This window comes from Argiope bruennichi, chromosome 11 (assembly GCF_947563725.1).
Source record: "Argiope bruennichi chromosome 11, qqArgBrue1.1, whole genome shotgun sequence".
Classification (NCBI taxonomy): domain Eukaryota; kingdom Metazoa; phylum Arthropoda; class Arachnida; order Araneae; family Araneidae; genus Argiope; species Argiope bruennichi.
The window spans coordinates 5,414,230-5,434,070 of record NC_079161.1 but is presented as its reverse complement, the minus strand read 5'-3'; the positions used below and the strand labels follow the sequence as shown (position 1 = coordinate 5,434,070).

General features: G+C 31.9%; 1 protein-coding gene across 2 annotated transcripts in view; it reads left to right on the top strand.

Annotated features, from left to right (window-relative positions):
* The window catches only part of LOC129956904 (uncharacterized), a 90,342-nt gene extending 72,014 nt beyond the window's left edge, over positions 1-18,328 (top strand). For both annotated transcript variants that reach the window (XM_056068920.1, XM_056068919.1), the window contains exons 2-5: positions 1,653-1,868; positions 5,077-5,346; positions 7,021-7,296; positions 17,757-18,328. In XM_056068920.1, the coding sequence (XP_055924895.1) occupies positions 1,653-1,868; positions 5,077-5,346; positions 7,021-7,296; positions 17,757-17,990 (996 nt within the window). In that variant the 3' untranslated portion in view covers positions 17,991-18,328. The remainder of the gene's footprint in view (positions 1-1,652; positions 1,869-5,076; positions 5,347-7,020; positions 7,297-17,756) is intronic.
* Positions 18,329-19,841: the final 1,513 nt, after the last annotated feature.

Here is a 19,841-nt window from a genome sequence, read left to right as displayed (position 1 = left end):
AAATTATGAAGGGAACCAACCGTTATAACACCAAAAGAATTACGAGAACTGCGAAGAATTCCATTTGCAGCTGTCTTTGAAAGTGAGAATGCAGACGATTTTTTTAAAGCGAATACTGACAATTAAAAATTGCAAAAGAATAAATATTTTCTGTTCGTATTCACATTAAAAAAAGAAAGAAGAAAATAACTTTTAATTATAAGCTTAAATTTCTTTATAATAGAGAACAAAAGTAAAATCTTTAATCGATATTTTTTTAATATTTTTAATTTAACATTTTTCATAATTTAATTGTAGTTTAAGTACAACTCAACCATTGCAAAAAGTAGTAAACAAAACAGCAGTACGGTTGCTATAAGAGGGATCCGATGGGTTGCAATATTGGCGACAATCGGCTGGTGCACACTAATCTTCACTTAGGCCAAATTATTAATGAAATATTGTCTTTGGATCAATGGCGCCTTTAAGCCACAGCTCAATTAGCCTTCTGCTTTTTGGAGTCAGTTTTGATATGACCCAAAATTCCCCTCGGGGTTAGGATGACAGTTTTGTGATTTCATTTACTCTTTCCTTAAAGAGAGAATTGCAACACGAATATCAAATTGGCTGTAATATTTCCGTCGATGTGTCTTTAAGAGATGATTGCCTTATCAGATGTCGTCTCCATTCGGCTGTGCTTGTGAACGATCGGCCGTTTTCAATATATTCCTCATGAAGCTTTCACACTAGACGTTGATACTTCTTCCTATGTAGAACCGATCACACTGCCACCACTGAAAGTAACAGCATCGACAGGATATGTGGCCGGCTGCTGTCTTCAGCATAGTCCGTCCATAACACTGACCGATTCACCAAGCTGACTCCTCTTCGAGGCAATTGGCCTCTAGCCAGCCACAAAGTGGTGAATCACTGACTTTCCTCCTCATCTGACCGTTCGCCTGTCTTCCTATTAAACAGATAACAGGCCATCCCTTTAAGAAAATCTCCTCGAAATTCTCAGTATTCCTCCTAATTCTCGTTTCACAACAGAAATCCGGGCACTTTCAAACAGTTGATAAAAAAACTGACAATTTTTAATATGCTCTTCAGAGTTTTAAAATTATTTGTTCCACCATACATTCCAATATGGACCTTAACCCAATTCAACTCTATCCACTTGTGTTAAGTTTTGCATTTTTTATCTTTTCTTTTATACTAGATGTTGCTACTAAGCTCTCGTAGAACAAAAGAAATACAATTTATGATTTCTTTGGATAGCACGGCGATCAAAAGCATGAATTCTAAAACAGTAATTCTTAAACAATTTAAACAGTTTCGTGTTCGGAAAATATACAATTTTGTAAACTGATATTCCCTCATTTTCTGACTGATAGAGTAAATAAAAATGTATGCATTCATATAGGGTCGTTGATAATATGGCTTTTTAATATTTTCAGAAAATTATCACGAATTTAATCTCATAATGTGGAATTAACCGTTCAATAAAATTAAATTTTGATGACGCTGCCTCTAACTACGTTCGAAATGAAATTCGTGATCATATTCCATTATATTTATGATCATAAATCAAACATTAAATGCGACATTGGGAAGTAAAATAATAACAATATAAATTCAGAATTAATTCATTAACGTTAAAAAATTTTTTTCAGCTCAATGATTTGCTCGACATACCTTCTGTCCCAGCGAGCCGTCGGGATCACTATCCGTTTTCGAAAGATATGGCCCTCGCCTATCGCCTCCAACTGGCTATCCTCTTGCTGAATGCTGCATGCGCCCTGTGGTGCGTGGAGCCCTGCCACCGACTTGGGCTCCTTTTCAGCTTCTGGCTGCTCTTCGTCCTCTGCGAAAACGTCTACAGGAATTATGTAAGTCAGTCTTCTTGTACTGGCACCGCCAATCCGCAGGGTTCCCGAATTTTACTTATTCTTAAGTAAGGTTTACATTCAGCCAGCTACAATCCATTCTGTAAGACTATACATGCTCAGAAACTGTACAGTAGCAAGTACTTGTTCCGTCGAGACAAGAACTTGCCTTTGTCCTCTCTTTCAGCACTTGCGCAGGCCGCGGTAGTCTGGTGGTAAGGTCTTGGCTTCGCAACCGGGGGGGGGGGGTTCAGGTTCGAGATTCGATCCCACCGAAGAACCATCGTGTGAGCTGGTCAGGTGCACGTTAAATACATCGGGGCCAAATATCCTCCCTCTGGTGCGGGACGGAAGTTTGGAGAGGATGTGGACATTTCAGGTGTCGTCCTCGTCATCTGACCATGGTTCAAAATGACAAGGTCCGCCCCTAAATAGCTCAAGTATTGCTTTAAAACGGGTCGTTGATATAACTAAACTTCAGCACATGCGGAATCTACTGGAAATCAGCGAATGCGTAAATTTACTGGAATCTTATAACTGACTCAGTGTAAACCTACCTTAGTGTATCCAGTTTTTCCCTCTGAAGACGAAGTATATAAAACTAAAAATATTTTTCAAATAGTTAATAATTTCAGCATGATAAATGTTCATAAGCTGGATAATATCTGTACATTGCATCTATATATATGGCATGCAAAAATCGCTCAGCAGAGCAAGCCGTTGAATTTTGAACTAAGAAATTTAGTAAGTAGATACATCTTGAGTAGTAGATGCTGGCTGAGGAAAGATTAAAAAATTTTAACACAGAATAAATCGAAATTTCAAAGCCATTTCTCAGTAATTTAAAAGTGTATGATCTCACGGAAACTATTTTTACGCATCATTTTTAAAACTCAAAAAATAGCCTTTATAGTAGAACAAGTTAATTTTCGTATACAATTTATTCCTTAATTTCAGAAACTTTTCAGAATTTTTCATGTATGTATTACAGTAATATTTTTCAGTGTCTTATTTACTGAATTGCATCAAATGCACTGTGCATTATCATTGTTATTATTAAGAATAAACTTTTTAAAGTATGCAGACTTTCACATTTCACGATATATCAGGTTGGAAAATTTAATTCGTAATTTCTTCTGGATTTTTTTCCCTTGTATATTTCAGGTAAAAAGAAAATGAGGCGCATTTCTGAATAGGTAAAACGTTTATTGAGGAAGTGATTGTAAGTATAACGATCAGTGGGATGAATGTTGACTATTACACAAAATTTTTCCGAAGATATGGCGACCCATGAAATTGTTAAATGAAAAAAAAATTCTCAACCATCTTAAGAAATTTTTTAATTAGCTCGTTTGAAATAACGACGGTACCTAGTGTAACAGGGACAAATTTCGCATTGCTGTTGGCCGTTACAGAGGAGTACGTGCTTTATATCTCTTAATAAATGTGTGTGCGTGACGCTCTACAGACCAGATCGCTTGACCTATGGCTACCATATTCGGCGCACATATACTTTTGGAGGGGAAAATGTGCACCTTGAGGGATTTTCTGAATTTTTAATTAAAATTTTAATTAAATGGTTAAACAGGAAGTTATATCGAACGGTTTAACAGGAATCCAATATAACAAACCGCCGGTGAACCAGCTAGTCGCTATAGCTTACTTGATCTCTCTCATCGGTAAGAGAAGAACTCGGTAATGTTGCCTGACTTCACACTATCAAGGATGATTTGGGTAACTCAGTTTGACAAACTTAATTTTGAGAGGTTTTTGGGAGAAAAAACAGAATCAATCTAGTAAATCCTTATTCTTGAATTAGAATAAATGCTTCAGTTTTATGAAAATTATAAAAATAGATTAATATGTTTATTTCCTTCTTGGAATTGAAACTTTAAATATAGTAAATTCAACAAGGTCCTAATTCCGCATCATATTATCTTATGAATAAATGGGTAGTTTCCTCGAATTTTAAACTCAGTCTGAAAATGAAGCCCAAGACGCGGGCTTTTGTCCACTCCATCACAAAACTAAGAAAAGAAAGTATTTTGGCGACGGCCTGTTATGTGCCAGACCAAATTGACTGACGGCCGACCCTTCCTTTAATTGATAAGCTGCACTTCTGGATTAATTTTTGGGCTGACATTTCATACACTCTCCATTATGAATCAATGGGGAGGACATTCTCGGAAAAGAAATGTGTATTATTGTGGGAATTCTTGTTAAAGTATTTACTTTAATATGGTGTCTTTCTTATCATCGCTGCATTGCCGTATCAACATCTCGGAAGGTCGAACATTGCATTTCCGACTACAAATTTCTGGAATAAAAATTGCTGATTTGTGTACGCATAATTTTTCTTCCGAAGTTTTTCTCTTTTTATGAATTTTCTTAGTTCAAGCGAAGAATTTAATGTAAAATGAACATAATGATATCTCCTGATTTTTTTTTCCTCCTATATATTCGTTAATCATCTACTGATATCCCAAGCCTATTCAGTGGCCCAACGGCGGTAAATGGCAGTGTATGTATAGACGTCCTATACTTAACTAGGTGGCACCAAGTTGTGCTTGTCATCTTTTAAAGCTAATTATGATAAAGAGATTGTAAAAATAAAACTATACCTTCTATGCTTATTTACATTTGCTAAACCTCTAATGACGACTAAGTGTGTTTGAAAATCTTATCCTTGTTCTTCCTAAGCCTATTCAGAATGGCTGTTTTATGTTGGCTGGTAATTTATTAGCCATAACGTTATGATTACATCAAATGCAATACTGATCTTGGCTTGAAATGTTTGTAGTCCATGGATGTTATCATCAATGTGACATTATTCCCACTGATATGAATATCATATAAATGCAGCAATATCGATTCTATTCATTATCCTTATGAAGCGGTCTATCGCTTTAAGAATTTCTGGAACACATTGATGTCGAGTGCCAGGGAATAATTCATTCTTTCGAATCAAATCATAATCTTAAGGATTTCAATCTAAGTAAAACAGCACCCAACCCTAAGGACCAAAAAGAGTCTGTTAAGGGTTGTAACATTGTTAGTAGCACGTTATGCATAAGATAACAACAATGAAAAATATAAATGTTTCCGATTAATATATGTTTTGCAGTTTTAGAGCTCCCACTCTTGAGTTTCGATCCCTCTTTTATGAAAGGAAGCAGTAAACGTCGTATAAATATGCAACTTTTTTCCATAGCCATGGCGGGAGCCTCTGAACGTCTGGATGTGGCATCTTTATTTGGGCATTCCATGTTTTAGGATGCTTTTATTCATATGCATCATACTGCTTCTGCTGTTTTTGACGTACGTTGGAACCGGATGTGAACTGGACCACCCTCTGATGGAAGCATCTGTGGCATGGCTCAGCGGCATGGCTATTTGGCCTCTGGTCAGAGATCGCAGACGTCAGGAAAAGTCCGAGGAAGATTACGACCAGTTCAGTTCCATCAGACCTTGGTTGCTTATGGTAAGTAATAGTTGTATAATGCTTGCGTAAGTGGTAACGATCTGATCGAATTATCGTTGAAAGTATCGTAGCAGAAAAATATACTTGGCAATATTTTTATTACTTTAAGTTATTGGACTGGTCTTGCAAAAGGACTTCTTCCTTCTCGGCTCTATATACAAATTTTTCCATTTGAAGAATCTTTCCCGGCGGCTCTTCAGATATAAAACTGATTCAAAATTTTAGCTTTGTAGTTTGCAACACTTTTTCTAAAAAAACAATAAAGATTTTTGGTTAAAATTGTAGGAAATAGGATACGTTTTTGCCCCCCGAATTTGGAAAATACTTTATATAATATTTTACGACGCCAGTTTTTGTTCCTCGAAATAATTACCGAGTCAGCACCAGCTGGATAATAGGGATTGCTTAGCAGCAAAATTGTAAATTTATTCCAGTGAATAAATATAATAATTTATTGATTTTTTCGCTCTTGACATCTAAACCCACCAACCATTTCGCGCCATTCCTTTTAGATAAGTTAATGTTAAATGGAAAAAAGGGAGGAAAAAAGTGGAAGTGGAGACGATAAAGTGTTCTGTCTCCATCTCGGAAGACAGAAAACTTTTTCGAGTATTATAATCCGACTGGTGCCGATTCCTGCTCTGCGCACACGTAGTAACAATGCATATTCATTCAGTTTTTCACATCAGTTCAAGGAGAAACGACACCTTTTTTTCTTTGAAAGACTTTAAAATAAAGGTTTTAAACGTTATTTCGCGTCATTTTTTTTTCATTTACGAAACTGTTCTTTAAATATAAATAAAAAAAATGAAGAATATTTAACAAACAATCTAATGCATCACACTACAAAATTTTGTTCCCAAATAGATACGAACATAACATCTCTACTTAGGTATTTATTTTAATATTATATTTTCGTGTTTCTAATTATATGAATATTACAAGTCGTACGCAGCAAGCCAGATTGGAATTGACAACTGAGATGGTGTAAAGAAACGAGGTTTTCTTAGACAAAGAAAAATTCGAGCACCTCATGCAAAATTTATTCTTTTAAACAAATTTGACAAGCTCTAATAAAGCATTTTAACTGTTTAAAATTGAAAATAGAATAATATCTTGCTTCAAAGTTCTACTATTTTATCAATATATTTAATAATAAATGTACATTTGTAATTAAGTAGTATTTCAACTCAATATCGGGAAAGGAAGTCTACAAATAGGCGAGTTTCATTTGATAAACAAACGCCCATTGCAGTTCTTAGATGTTGACTAAGTGATAAAGCTGGCAGTGAATGATAAACAAGGCATATTGTCGTCAATAAACCTTTGTAGTATTAGAACAAAATGTTTGGAAACATACTATCCGAAATGATACACACTTCAGTATTATTGTTATTAATCACTCAAGTGTGTTGTGATCTTATTAATTTGTATTCTTTAAAACACATGTTGTACACTTTATTACTTTTTTTGCTTAATTCACTGGCTGAGCCATTTGTAATGGTTGCTTTTTCTGTTTGCGTTTCCATATCCTGTTTATGAAAAACGTTTCTTTTTACACTTGAACTATCGCAAAAGTTGTTGTTGTTTTAGTCTTTGTGAATCGCTGTGTATTTTAATCTAATTTGCTTCTTTGTTCCAAGTTCTCTGACAACCACTTCTCTTTCGCCACAGCTTCCTGGTCCGTTCGGAATTATCTTTGCCGCCCTCCACTCCCCATCACTTCTCATCCTTCTGGCGGCATTTGCGGCATCTTCGATGGTCGGCCTCTTCCTGCACGGGCTGATCGCCGACGTTTGGACGGTGTCCAGCGGTACCCTTATGCTAGGTCTGTTCGCCATTCTTTGCTGCCACCGCCTACCCGAAGACGTTCGTCTCACCATGGCAGCCTGGGAAGAGGAAGAAATCACTTACGCCCGCAGGATAGAAAACAGCTTGAGGATCGTTAAGGTGAGTGATCGTCTAGCAGACGTAGGGCTTGATTTGTCGCACCATTGTACCTAGAAATACCAAATTCGGCACAAAAGCAATTTAAAAACTGAGAAATCAGCACTTTGGAATGAATTTTATTTGAAATTCAAATAGAATTTTTATTAGTTAAAATTTAAGCGATACTCTTCTGCCTCAACTTCCAAATAAAGCTATCTATGCAGTAATATCAGATCGAATGCAGTTTTTCAGATTTCCTCAATTAACAAGAGCTAAAAATCTAGTATCAAAAGTTGTTACACTATAATGTTTTGACTTTAGTTGAATCACCCATTGCATTTTCGGTATTGCATCATCCATGCTCACATCATTACGAAAATAACGTGGTTACCCCTTACCGATGACGGGATGCGCCTCTTACTTGCACCGACTAGTGCCTGAAATCCAACTCAGCTGAAAGTGTGAGGGACGGAACCCTTTTTCCTGCAGGTTGGTAAGGAAGTGAGTGAGAAAGCACGTTGAGGTTTTATGTCGCAACGGTGTTGGGTTCGCTTGTAAACGTGAGATTCTGAAAGTGAAATTTATTATTTGTTTGCAGATTTTATTGGTGCGAGTGTGCTATCATCATGGCTGGAAGAATATTGTCTGTTTTTATTTGCGAAAGATACAAAATAACATTTACGATAAAAAAGAATTTAAATATCCATTTAAGACAATTTCATCCTGAACTGGAAGTCCAAATTAAAGGCAGTCAACTTTGTGGGATGCATGACAGTTCCTTTCGTACAGTAGCATTATTGCATGAGCATTTTGAGAATAGGCATTCTGTGACCCTTCAGTTTGTAAATAAGATTTTTTATTCAGAAGAAGAATTTTTGGATTGGAAAATGCAAGTTGAGAAGAACAAGCAATCGTTTTTCATCATCCGGAAGTCTTCAATTAAGAAAGAGATTGGCCAGAAACGGTTTTATTACATTTGTCGCCACAGTGGATTATTTAAATCAAAAAGTGAAAGAATTTGGCACTTGAAAGCCACTGGCTCTATAAAATCAGGTTCCACTTTCCCAGCTGTATAAATGTTGCACCAGTTCCTGTTGATGGTAGAGTAGAAATAAATGCTCGATGTCAATCAATGCATGTTGGGCATTGGATGTTGGGAAATTACCTTTATCTAAAAATGAAAAGTTAGATCTTGCTACAAGTCTACAGCTTGGAATCCCCATGGCCAAGATATTAGATAAGACTTAGATTAGATAACAGAGAACTTCTCGGTTACAAGCAGATTGAGTTTAACAACAAGTAAAGGTCTGCAAAATATTAGCAGAGACTTTCGAATCGGAAGTGAAACTGTGCATCATCAAGATGATGCTATTCTTTAGATATTCTAATTAAGAAAATTAAAAACGAGGCCGTCAATACTGTGCTGATATCAATACTGAAAGTAGTTGGTGAAGGTAGTGGGACAAATGCGTACAACCATTTGCGTACAGATCATAAAAGGCCAATAAATCATGCGTAGCTCTTTGAAAAAAAGGGGGTAGGGAGTGATTAGTCTAGGTTTGCTAAAACATATGTTTTCTGTTGGCAAAAGTATTTGGCGAGAAAATGTATTGATATTTTAACTAACTTAACACAAGGAAAAAAACTTTTGTCTCTATGTATATATACTGGCTCTATACACAACAGGTCGTCTGCCTATCAAATTTGGCAAATATATACTTTGGATGGTAGGAAAGTGATTTTTTGAATTTTTAATTAGAATTTTAATTAATCAAAAATTAAGAGAAATATTGACTTTTTTCCGTGATAACTTTCTAAAAATTTACAATAAAAAATAGTTTTTACTTGCAAATCATATCAATTCTCTGCATTATTCATTCACAGTCAAAGTATGCTAAATATAGTTCTCAAATGAAAATCAATAAAGTTTAAAAGAAAATCTGAAACAGAAACACCTGAACTTAACTATTACCATGACAAGCGATTCCAGTTGTTTTAAGATAAGTGGATTATTTAAATGTGCATATCAGCTAATTAATAACACACAAGTCAATAAGAGAATTTAACAGTTGATAAATTTGCTACTATTTGAAATTAAATCTGTTCAAAACTTTTGATAAATCTGGTAATCAAATAAATATTTCATATACACATGAAATAAATAACTTAAGAAGCCTGATATAGTTATAAAAATACATTTTATCTTATATTTAAAAATCTAGTATTCTCGTTTATATGTAAACTTTATCTTTTCATACGTAAATATAAACGGAAGATCTTGACTATAAAATATACATGCTATCTAAGATCTGTATTATTTTACAGAATAAAAATACGCAAGGACTGATAAACCAATAAAATGAATGTTTTAAAAATTTTAAGATAATTTACATTAGAGATAACATTATTTTTTGTATTAATATTTTTAAATGCACTGAATTGTATATTTCTTTCTCCCAAATATACGTGTGTTAAACTTAGTATCTCTACATCCAATGGTCGATATTTTAAATAGATTGATAGACGCATATATATACATTCACTTTTATTCTTGGAAGAAAATCTTATTTTGTGAATTAAAACTTCTAGATTAAAGTCTGAATATTCTACACTTTAGTTTTTGAATAATTTTAAACGAAAAATTTGGAAATACCTGTGAAATTTAAAGTATATGCTTCCGTGTTTAAAGTCAATTTTTTCCATTCCCTCCCCTCCTGTGTGTGTGTGTGTGTGTGTGCGCGCGCGCATGTTATCAGGTATTTTGTTATTTAAGTTCCTAAATCAGTCCTTATTTTATTTTATGAATTAAAAGTAAAATTCGAGATATTTTAATGGAACATTACAACTGAAAGTGGAATAATAATACGTAAGAAAGCATTTTTTAAACTTTTCCCGAATTTACAATTTTATTTTTATAATATCGCAATGTATTGAATATCATTTAAAAATATTCTTAGTGTGATTTCTTTTATCTTTTGTGACATTTTTACAAATTTAGATAATTTTGAAACGCTGTATTCTCTTATTTTTCCATTGATGATGTAAATTTTGAAAGTAGAATTCATAAGAAGCTTATAAAGAATACTTATGATAAATATTAATCGCAAAATGCATATGCAGGTAAGTTAACATAATATTCTAATTGGATGAAGAAGTATTTAAATATGACGAGTCTGATTAAATGAAAAATCTTAACAAAGAGTAATTAGTTAAAAAAAGCAACAAAGAAAACTACCCTCAGCTCTTGATACTTTTTATTAGTTGTAGAAAGGTATTTAGTTTTATACTTTCATTTATGACCTGCAGTCAATTTATTCAAGTCATAATCAAGTATTTATTAAATTAATTTTGGAATTTTATTCTAGTAATATTCCTAATTACCATTTACAAGTTATTCGTTATGCTGTTTTATAATTCTAAAAAATTTGGAGCTTTACAATTTTAAAAAATATATCTCCTCTATTTACAATATTGTTTAAAGTGTTATAGAAAGTTGTCTTTTGATATTTTTCGATATTTTGCTTAAAATTAATTTTACATTTTAACTGTGCACTTTTTTTATTTTTACAATATTGAAATGCACTTTTTAGAAAGGGACATAATATTGAGATTTCAGTTTTCAAAATTTACTACTTAAAATTGCTGAATAAAAATTAAATTAAAATCAATTAAAAAAATTTGGAGAGAAAAAGGGCTTTGAGATTTGCATTATCTCAGGGCCCTTGGAAGGTTTAAAACGGCCATGAATTCTTCTGAAATAAGAAATAATTACATTGATTAAAATATGGAAAAAACGCATAGCTAATCAGTAAACATTTCAGTTAAGGTGTAGATGTATATTGTTGAAGAGTGTATTACCAGAACTTCATTCAAAACTATTTTTAATGATTTATTGTAAATATAAGAACGATCTTCAATAAAATTAAAGTTACTGAAGAACATATACTATATATATTAATGTAAAAATCATTTTTCTTAATTCTATTTTATTTTTTAACAGTAGATTTGGATTATGGTTTAATAAATAGTGCAACTAGAAGAAAATTAAATTTGAATTCAGCTAATATCTCCTACAAATTTTCGCAGATACAAATGATCAGTTAGCAAGATATTAATATACTTTTGATTTAGTAAGTTGCTTATTTTATGCACCGTATACTTACAATATTTCATATACAAAATGCAAAGTCATACAATGAACAAATAATTTATCTTTATCAGAGTACAGATTTTTTTAAAAAATGTAACAATATTTAAATTATATCTACGATGACAAACAGAAAATTTTAAATTTGTAATGGCTTTCTGCTCTGGAAACTGATTTTTTAAAAATTGATATAGCGTGAAAACTTAACATCCGTAATTGGAAGCTTTTCTTACTACTTACGGAATTTCAAGAATTGCTTTTGCAAGTTTTCCCTCTTTACAAATCATTCCAATACCACTAACCTCATTTAATTGTACTTTAAATTTAAGAAACAACTTTTTTAAGTGCCTATATTTAAATAACATATTTTAATGTTCGAAATTATTGAATTAAATAAACGAATGAAGAAGAAATAAATCAAAAATTAATGAAATGCAAACTTTTTCGTTTAATGCAAAACGTTATATTTATGTAAAGTAATGCCTTTATATCTGAAATCTAGAAAAAATGATTATTTCGAAGTGGGTACACTATTTATATGAGCAGAAATATCATTCCTCAATGTTTTTATCTTACATTTTTAAATAAATACATTGAAAAGCAATCCATCTTTCATAAACAGCAAAGTGGAAATTACTCCTATAGTATTAAAACGCATGAAATTATATTAATGAACGTATCGTTAAGTATTCGAAATTGTGTCACACATCAGGCTAACTCTCGCCAAATATGACACTTTTAGATAACGTTTAAGATGTTGTAACCTCTTCTAGAACTGACCCTTATCAGTAACACAACCGCATTGTAAACGAGACAACTGATTGACAGTTTTATGATCCGTACGCAAATGGTTGTACGCAAAAGTCATACAACCGTTGGTGAAATCCTGCCAGATTGCCCTGCAATTCTTTTCTAAGATTTTGTTGGGTTTGATGAGTGATACGCAAGAAAAACTTTTTGAATTATATGGAAGTTCATGCGTAATGATTGATTCCCACTCATGAAGTAAATCAGTATGAATTCGAATTAACAACTCTGATGGTCCGTGATGAAAGTCATGGAGGTTTGCGTTTTGCCACTTTGTTCCCTTCACGAACAGGAACTGATATCCACTTGCCTTTTTTTGAAAATATCAAGAAATGTATTCCAACCTTAAAAACTGACATTTTAATGACAGATGACACAAAGACATTTGTTAATGCTTGGGAAATGACTTTCTCCGATAAGTCAATTCATCTTCTTTGCATTTGTCATGTAAACAAAAATTTAAGTAAGAATATAATTGTTAAAGTAAAAAATTCTGACAATAAATCCATTATTAAATATGAAATAAGACATACTTACTCAAATAGAAGAAACAACATTTCAAGTATAGTATTGGTCTAAAAATTTGCTGAGAAGTTTGAAGAAAACGAATGCGAATATTTCAAAAATACGTACTACAAAAGTGCCCAAAAATAGGCATTTGTTATCGAAAAGACTTGGGATATGAACACCAACATGAAGCTTGAAAGGTGGCATCTGCAAATAAAATTCGAAGAAAGTGGTAGTAAAGAAAAGATTGGAGAAGTCCATATCCATCATAATGAAAGCAATAAAAAGTTGATAGCACGAATTATATCAATAGAATGGTACAAGTTTATGTATAGAATGACTCTTATTCGGAAGACGCATGATATAAGCACTAAAATGTTACTAATGCGTAGAAGGTTACAGCCAGCACTAGCACTATTATCTAGAAAATTACAGCTTCGTCCAGCTGAACGAAACATCTAATGTCATTTACCAAGGAAGTTGGACCATCACTTTTTTTGTATGATATGAAGAAAAAAAAATCAGCATTATATGTTGCTATGTTGCTGTAATATAAAATGTGATCAATGCAGTGTATACATACATTCTATGCCTTGCACCTACATTGATTATTGAGTGAAATTTGTTATATGTAAGCATATCCATTACATTTGTCTAAATGCAAAAAAAAAAAAAGTATTAAATTTGAAAAATAGAAAATAGTCAGGAAGACCATTCAGTAATTGATGTCAACAATCACAAAGAAAAGCAGGCTTTTGAGGAAAGAAGCAATATTTCCTTCACTACAAAACTAAGATGAAGATGTATGAAAGAAGAATAAGTATGAAATATGAAGAATAAGAAGAATAAGTATAAGTAAGTATGAAAAAAGAATTTAAAGAATTAAAAGAATTGAAATCAACTATAAAAGGTTGGAATACTCTACATTCTCTACTTGTAGTTCATGGAAAAAAATCTTGTTTATAAAAGCAATGTTTCAAATCGCATCAGCTGGTTCCTACGAAAAAAAATTGTCTGAAATTTCAAAATTGACTCTAAAAAGGCTCATTTCCAAACAAAGAAAATTCAAGACAAAGAAAAAAAGGGCCTAAGAAAAATAGCCAATAACAAATTTCTTTTAATATGATTTGTCTCACAAGTGGATTCTACATGAACTCCCATATATTGTATTGTGAATTTTTTTCAGTTGTATTAGTAATAGAATGTTAATCTTTTAAATACTTGGTTTTTATTAATTGTAAATATTTTTTTTCCTTTTATTGAAAGTATCATCAATTTAAATCTTAACATGAAATTATAGTAGATGACAAAAAACAAAGTAGTGGAAAACAAAATTTTCATGTTTTATTTTGTTGCTGTTATTTGTTGGCAATCCCTTTGAAATATTTGGAAATACTTTTCTACTGAATATCTAATATTGTCTTAAATCTAGGAGCTGTAAATTCCAAGAGTTATAGTAAAATTTAGAGTAAATGATATAACTAGAAAGTTTTTCCTTTTTTGTATACATTTTCTTTGGTTTTAACAATCATAATTAATCAAATTTTCTTAATTGTGTGCTAATAATTTTCTATATACCACCAGTGTAATTCATTTGCTTAATGTTTTCTTTTCTGTAACAATTTTATAAATTTAGTTGATAATTTTGTTAACATATTTCATTAACGGCAATCTTTCAATCACCAATGGTTGTGTTAAGTGTGAAATCCTGAGTTATTCAATTTATATCCATTTGGAATATTGTATGATTTTAAAGAGATTACTTATTATTCTTGAATATATTTGGTTGCAAATTTCAAAAGAGAATAAAACCAATTATAAACGTGCATGTACCTATGTAATAAAGGTTTGCGTATTTGTGTACTGGTTTTTCTTTAATTGTTACAAAGAGGTATTGTGTTTATTTGGAATTTTTATTATGCGATAATAAATTTGTATGTAACAGCTGTATAATTCTTTTGTATGTTTACTTTCCTTTCACTACTTTACATGTGATTTCGTTGTATTGTTTTGTAAACATATTTCATTAAAGGCCAATATTTCAGGAGTCCCGATTGATTATGTTAAGTTATATGCTGAAGAAAGTTGACTTGGTCATTCAATTTGCTTTGTTGGAATATTCAAATATTCTTTTTAACTGATAAGATATTGAGTCTCAGGAGTTTGGAAATTCCAAGAGGATTTTACAGAATTTGAAGGAAAAGTTTCTCCTAAAAATGTAGAAATTCTGAAATTTTCACATTTTAGACATTAATCTTTTCATTTTTATATGAAATTTCTACCTACTAAAAATTACCATGAGCAATATCCCAAATTAAATTTAAATTTTTATCAATTTATTAGCTAGTACTCAGCGCATTGCTGCCGCACACATAATTTTGGAAATATTGTTTAAAATTTGAAATAGCCATCTCGTTTAATTAGGAATTATATAAAGAATATTTATTCTCGTCGACAGTGAAAACATTCATTCAAATTGAATGATACATAAAAGAGAAGTATAAATAATATATATATATTTTTTATTATTCAAGTGCTTTCGGGTAGACAATATTTTTTTGTTCTTCCGTCTTCAGCAAAAACAAATAAATTTCTTTGCTATCCGACTCGTGAGCATCCAACATACAATTGGCCATGTGAAAAACATGGATTTTCTAGGTTCAATCCGCACTTGAAGTGACTGCTCTTGCGCCTTTGTTGATGGTCATCGAGAATGCAAGTCAAATGGGGAACTGCAGTCGTTTGAAATCAAAAGGCACGTCTGCGGGAATAATGCGTGGAATAGGCACATCCATTCGATTTTCCGTTAAGAATAGTTGCCTCGATTCTTGCCGCATGTGGGTCTTCGGCTTCTGAGGCACGTAAATGTGCAATTCGTAAACGATCTGCATCCTTGTTCCTCGTTTGAGAAGCTTAAATTCGCTTATGGTAGATCTATTAAGTGACGAATGTGTTTGCCAAGCATGTTTTTTGACGAAGCAATGAACACGATATACACTAATATAACCGAAATATTGTATGTCAATTCACTAAATAAATGGAAAAATTGCTGTTTACACTGGAAAATTTCCATTATATGCAACTTACCTTGATCGGCATCGACAATAATAATTCTATTTTGTATGTATGATAAATTCTGATTAATAATATATTCAACCAAAATATTGTGCCCGTTGAATGACAGTATCTTGTGTAGACGATTATTCCTTAACGAAAATAAGGGGAAAAAATGTACGCTTGCACTAAATTTTTTCAATTTCATTTCACCCACATTAATCGACATCGATGATAATTTTATTTTGTTCGATATATGTGCGATTACCTTCGAAAGACATGTGGCGTTTATCATTTACTGTGTCTTTTGTCGATTGTCCGTTTTAGAATAATGTTAAATGATAGAAACATATGAAACGATTTGCTTGTAAATTTTATTTTACTCAAAATAAATGTTAATAATTATTCTATGCTTATAATCTTCACTCAAGTGCAAGCAATAAGTTGGCAACATTTTATCGCCATCGGATGAACAATACGGCAGCACATAAAATTCGAATAAACAAAAATTCATTATATATATATATATATATATATATATATATATATATATATATATAATATATATAAACTTTATTCTCAGAGGTGATATAAAATATTGTAAAATTAATAATTATTACTCTAAAATAAACTGAAGCATTTAATCAGCTCCTACAGTGAAATATAAAAATGAATTAATAATTTTTCTTAATTATCTTAATATGATAATAATTCTTTTTAGGATAAAGATACAGATCAAGGTTTAGTCATTAATTTACGAGTATAAAATTTGTGTTTAATACATATATGTATAATATGTAATTATACATGTATTAATGTAATAATATAAAAGTAAATCAATTTTTGCTAAGTCTTGTGTAAAAATAGACTCATTAGATTATTAAGCTCTTAGGACACAACCTTAGTTCCCGCCTCTGCTGTCATGGCGTCCGAGCATTAGGATTTGTGTGCCTTCAAGCGAGTTGGAATAACTAATTGCTTATGGTTTACATTTTCATCTTTTATTTTTTGCAATATACCTGGATTTTCGTCATCTATTTTAGTGATTGCTGTTGAAATTTACTCTCCTTATACTTTTAGAATTAAATCTTGTCCTGTTACAGTTTCTTTCCACGTGTTATCAATGATGAATCTATGGTCATCTAAATGATCATCTCTTGAAAATTAGAATGAAAGTTTCCAAAATCTCTCAAAAAAAAGTACAAAAACACTCACAAATGATGCCTTAACTTTTTCAGAAATTTATGATGTTGAAAGAAATGTACTCTCAGAAAGTGTGCATGCTTTCGTGAAGTAAATTTTATTGGTAGAAAAGAAACTAAGGTTAAAAATAAAAAGATCGTTTAATAATCGACTGTTATCTTTCATTGCAAAATAACTTATTGTTATCTTAAATTACAAAATAAATCACTCCACCACAATTTTTGTGATGCTCATGTTTATGGAACATAGATTTTATGGCTTGAAATTTAAGGTGCATTCCTACTTTTGTAAATAAATAATATATAAGATATTAACTTACTAAATTTTTGAAAAATTAAAAAAAAACGCACAACCTATTGGACATTATGACTAATAACCTAAATAGCACCTAATAACTTATTTATTCCAATGCCGAAGATAAAGGAATTATAGGATTTATCTGAATGGCCATTTTTGAAACTCAAGATATAGCTATTCGATTCGGGGAGACAATTGAAAAAAAAATCCGCTTAGCTAAATGGTTTAAGAAAAATTATTTCTAAATTTTATTCTGAGTGGTTAGAAATATAATTATAAAAATACAAAAAGTTGCATTTATTATGCGATACTCGCGAGAAAGCAAGAATTTATATCGGACGATATATTGGATAACACTCGGGTGCTGAGCCGTGATCTATCGCAGGTCACGGTTGAGCCCACTTTCGGCTTTAAATGCTAGTCTTGAAAATAGGAATTCTATTTAAATGTCCAGTTTTTCTTTCAGGGTAATCTGCGGACAGCGGGCCTCCCAAGTGAAGGTAGCGCCAGATTCGACCGTCTTGCCATCCAAGTACCACTGCTGCTGCGTGAGGTGAAAATCCTGAGGAAGATGAGCCGGACGATCACCGAAAGCACAGCCAGGGAGCTGAAAATGCTGACCACTGCCGAAGAATTGGTGGAGTTCAAAAAGAAGACGGATAATTACGGACCTTACACCTCCGAATGCTGCATCTCTTAAATTTGTTTGTTTAAATAGTGAACTAGTAAAAATAGGTTCCTGCTTATCTGCAATATCAATTTCCAGTTATTGCTCCATTTTGATGTCGGTTGCCGGGGAAAAGAAAATACAGAAAAAGAAATAAATTCCATTTGAATTGTTTTTATTCACAGTAAGGAATTGCATGTGCAACAAAGATTTAACGGATAGTATATTTCTATACTTATAGATTTGCTTTCTTTTTCTTTGAGTATATTAAAACGACTCTAATTTAGTTGAGATGTTTTTTACGCAGTGCTGCGAACGAAAAATTTGTTCTGTTGTTTTATTTTGTTTCCAGCAAAAAGATAGTTTAAAAAAATTTACAAAAATAGGTTTTGTTTTTTAACAATGAACTAAAATAAGTTTTTTACACATTTTTTTTTTTTTCTTTTTTTGTAAGTGAAGTAAGAAATAAAAATGCTATCATTATTGAATCAGAAAATCATTATTATCATGAAATTCTTTTAAACACTGGTTGCTAATTGTTAAAAATTCAGAAATCAAAATTTTAATTTAAAAGAATTAACTGATAACTAAGATTTGAAAATATTAAAATGTCATTTCTTCAAACATATATAAATGTGCAGTTAGTTAATGAAAACTTAATAGAAAAAAATCGGTTACCAAATTCCAAATTTACACATATGAAACAAACTATTAGAGATTTTTTAAAGCCTTTCTCCTTATATCTCCAAAATATAGTGCGTCTTCTGTTCAGTTCCAGAGCGCCAAGAACTGAAACTGAGTACGGATTTGACACAAAATTCATCTCGGATCTGAAATTTTTGTCACAAGCCACATTTTTCACTTAGATCACTATATTTTTTGAGTTGTTGTCTACATAAACGTGAGCAGAAAGACAGACATGTTTCTAAAAAACGTGCGATGTGAACTCGCAGAAATCATTAAATTCTCATGGTTGATTTTTTTTTCTCCCCTTGCCAACGTAATAGTTTGATTATTTCATATATGAAAAAGTATAACAAATTCTAGATAAGCAGTCTTTTATAATCTGTAAATATTGTTTAAAAACTTAAAAGGAAAGAGGGCGCTTTAATCCCTACTCTAAAAATAAACCCTTAAGTCCTTGCAATTTCTTTGTGTAAAAAAACTATTTTCAGCTAGATAAGGGAAAATTTGGTATAGGTTTTTTGCACCAAATTTAGATATCTCTGTCACTTTTGTACGAAATCCATTCCGAGGAAGCTTGCCCGAATAGAAATTAACCACAAAATGTAAAGAGCTAATTGATAAAATTTGGTACACAGATTTAGCATCTATGATGTAGATCCATCAGAAATTCGGAGCCAAATCCGTCAAACAACTCACTGTGTGGCGTTCTTACTTCTGCATACATGTAAACACGGAAACTCAAAAATGCAATAGAATTAAACTAAGAATGCAGTTTTATTTATCTTATGATCTAAAGTGTAGAGCAGAACTAAAGTTTTGAACCGCATCCTATTTATGGCATGATCCATCTATTGATCTCTATTTTCTTAAGCATGAATCTCAATAACACAAAAATGAAGAGAATTAATTAAATGAAATCTGGTATCTAATCTTGCGACTTAAACTGCAATTCTATGCCAAATTTTAGTTTTAATCCATCGGTAAGACATCAAAAATGCGTATATTTTCTTGCACTTGTTTATTTACTGCATACCAGCAAACTGCCAAAGATCATACTCTAAATTCAGTAAAATGGCAAGATTCACCTCAAACTTTCATCTTTCGTAACTATTGTTCGGCAATGTGGTGTTCTCACATTCTTGTCCAAAATTACGATGAATCTGAACTTTTTTCAAATGCTAAAAATAAATAACAGAA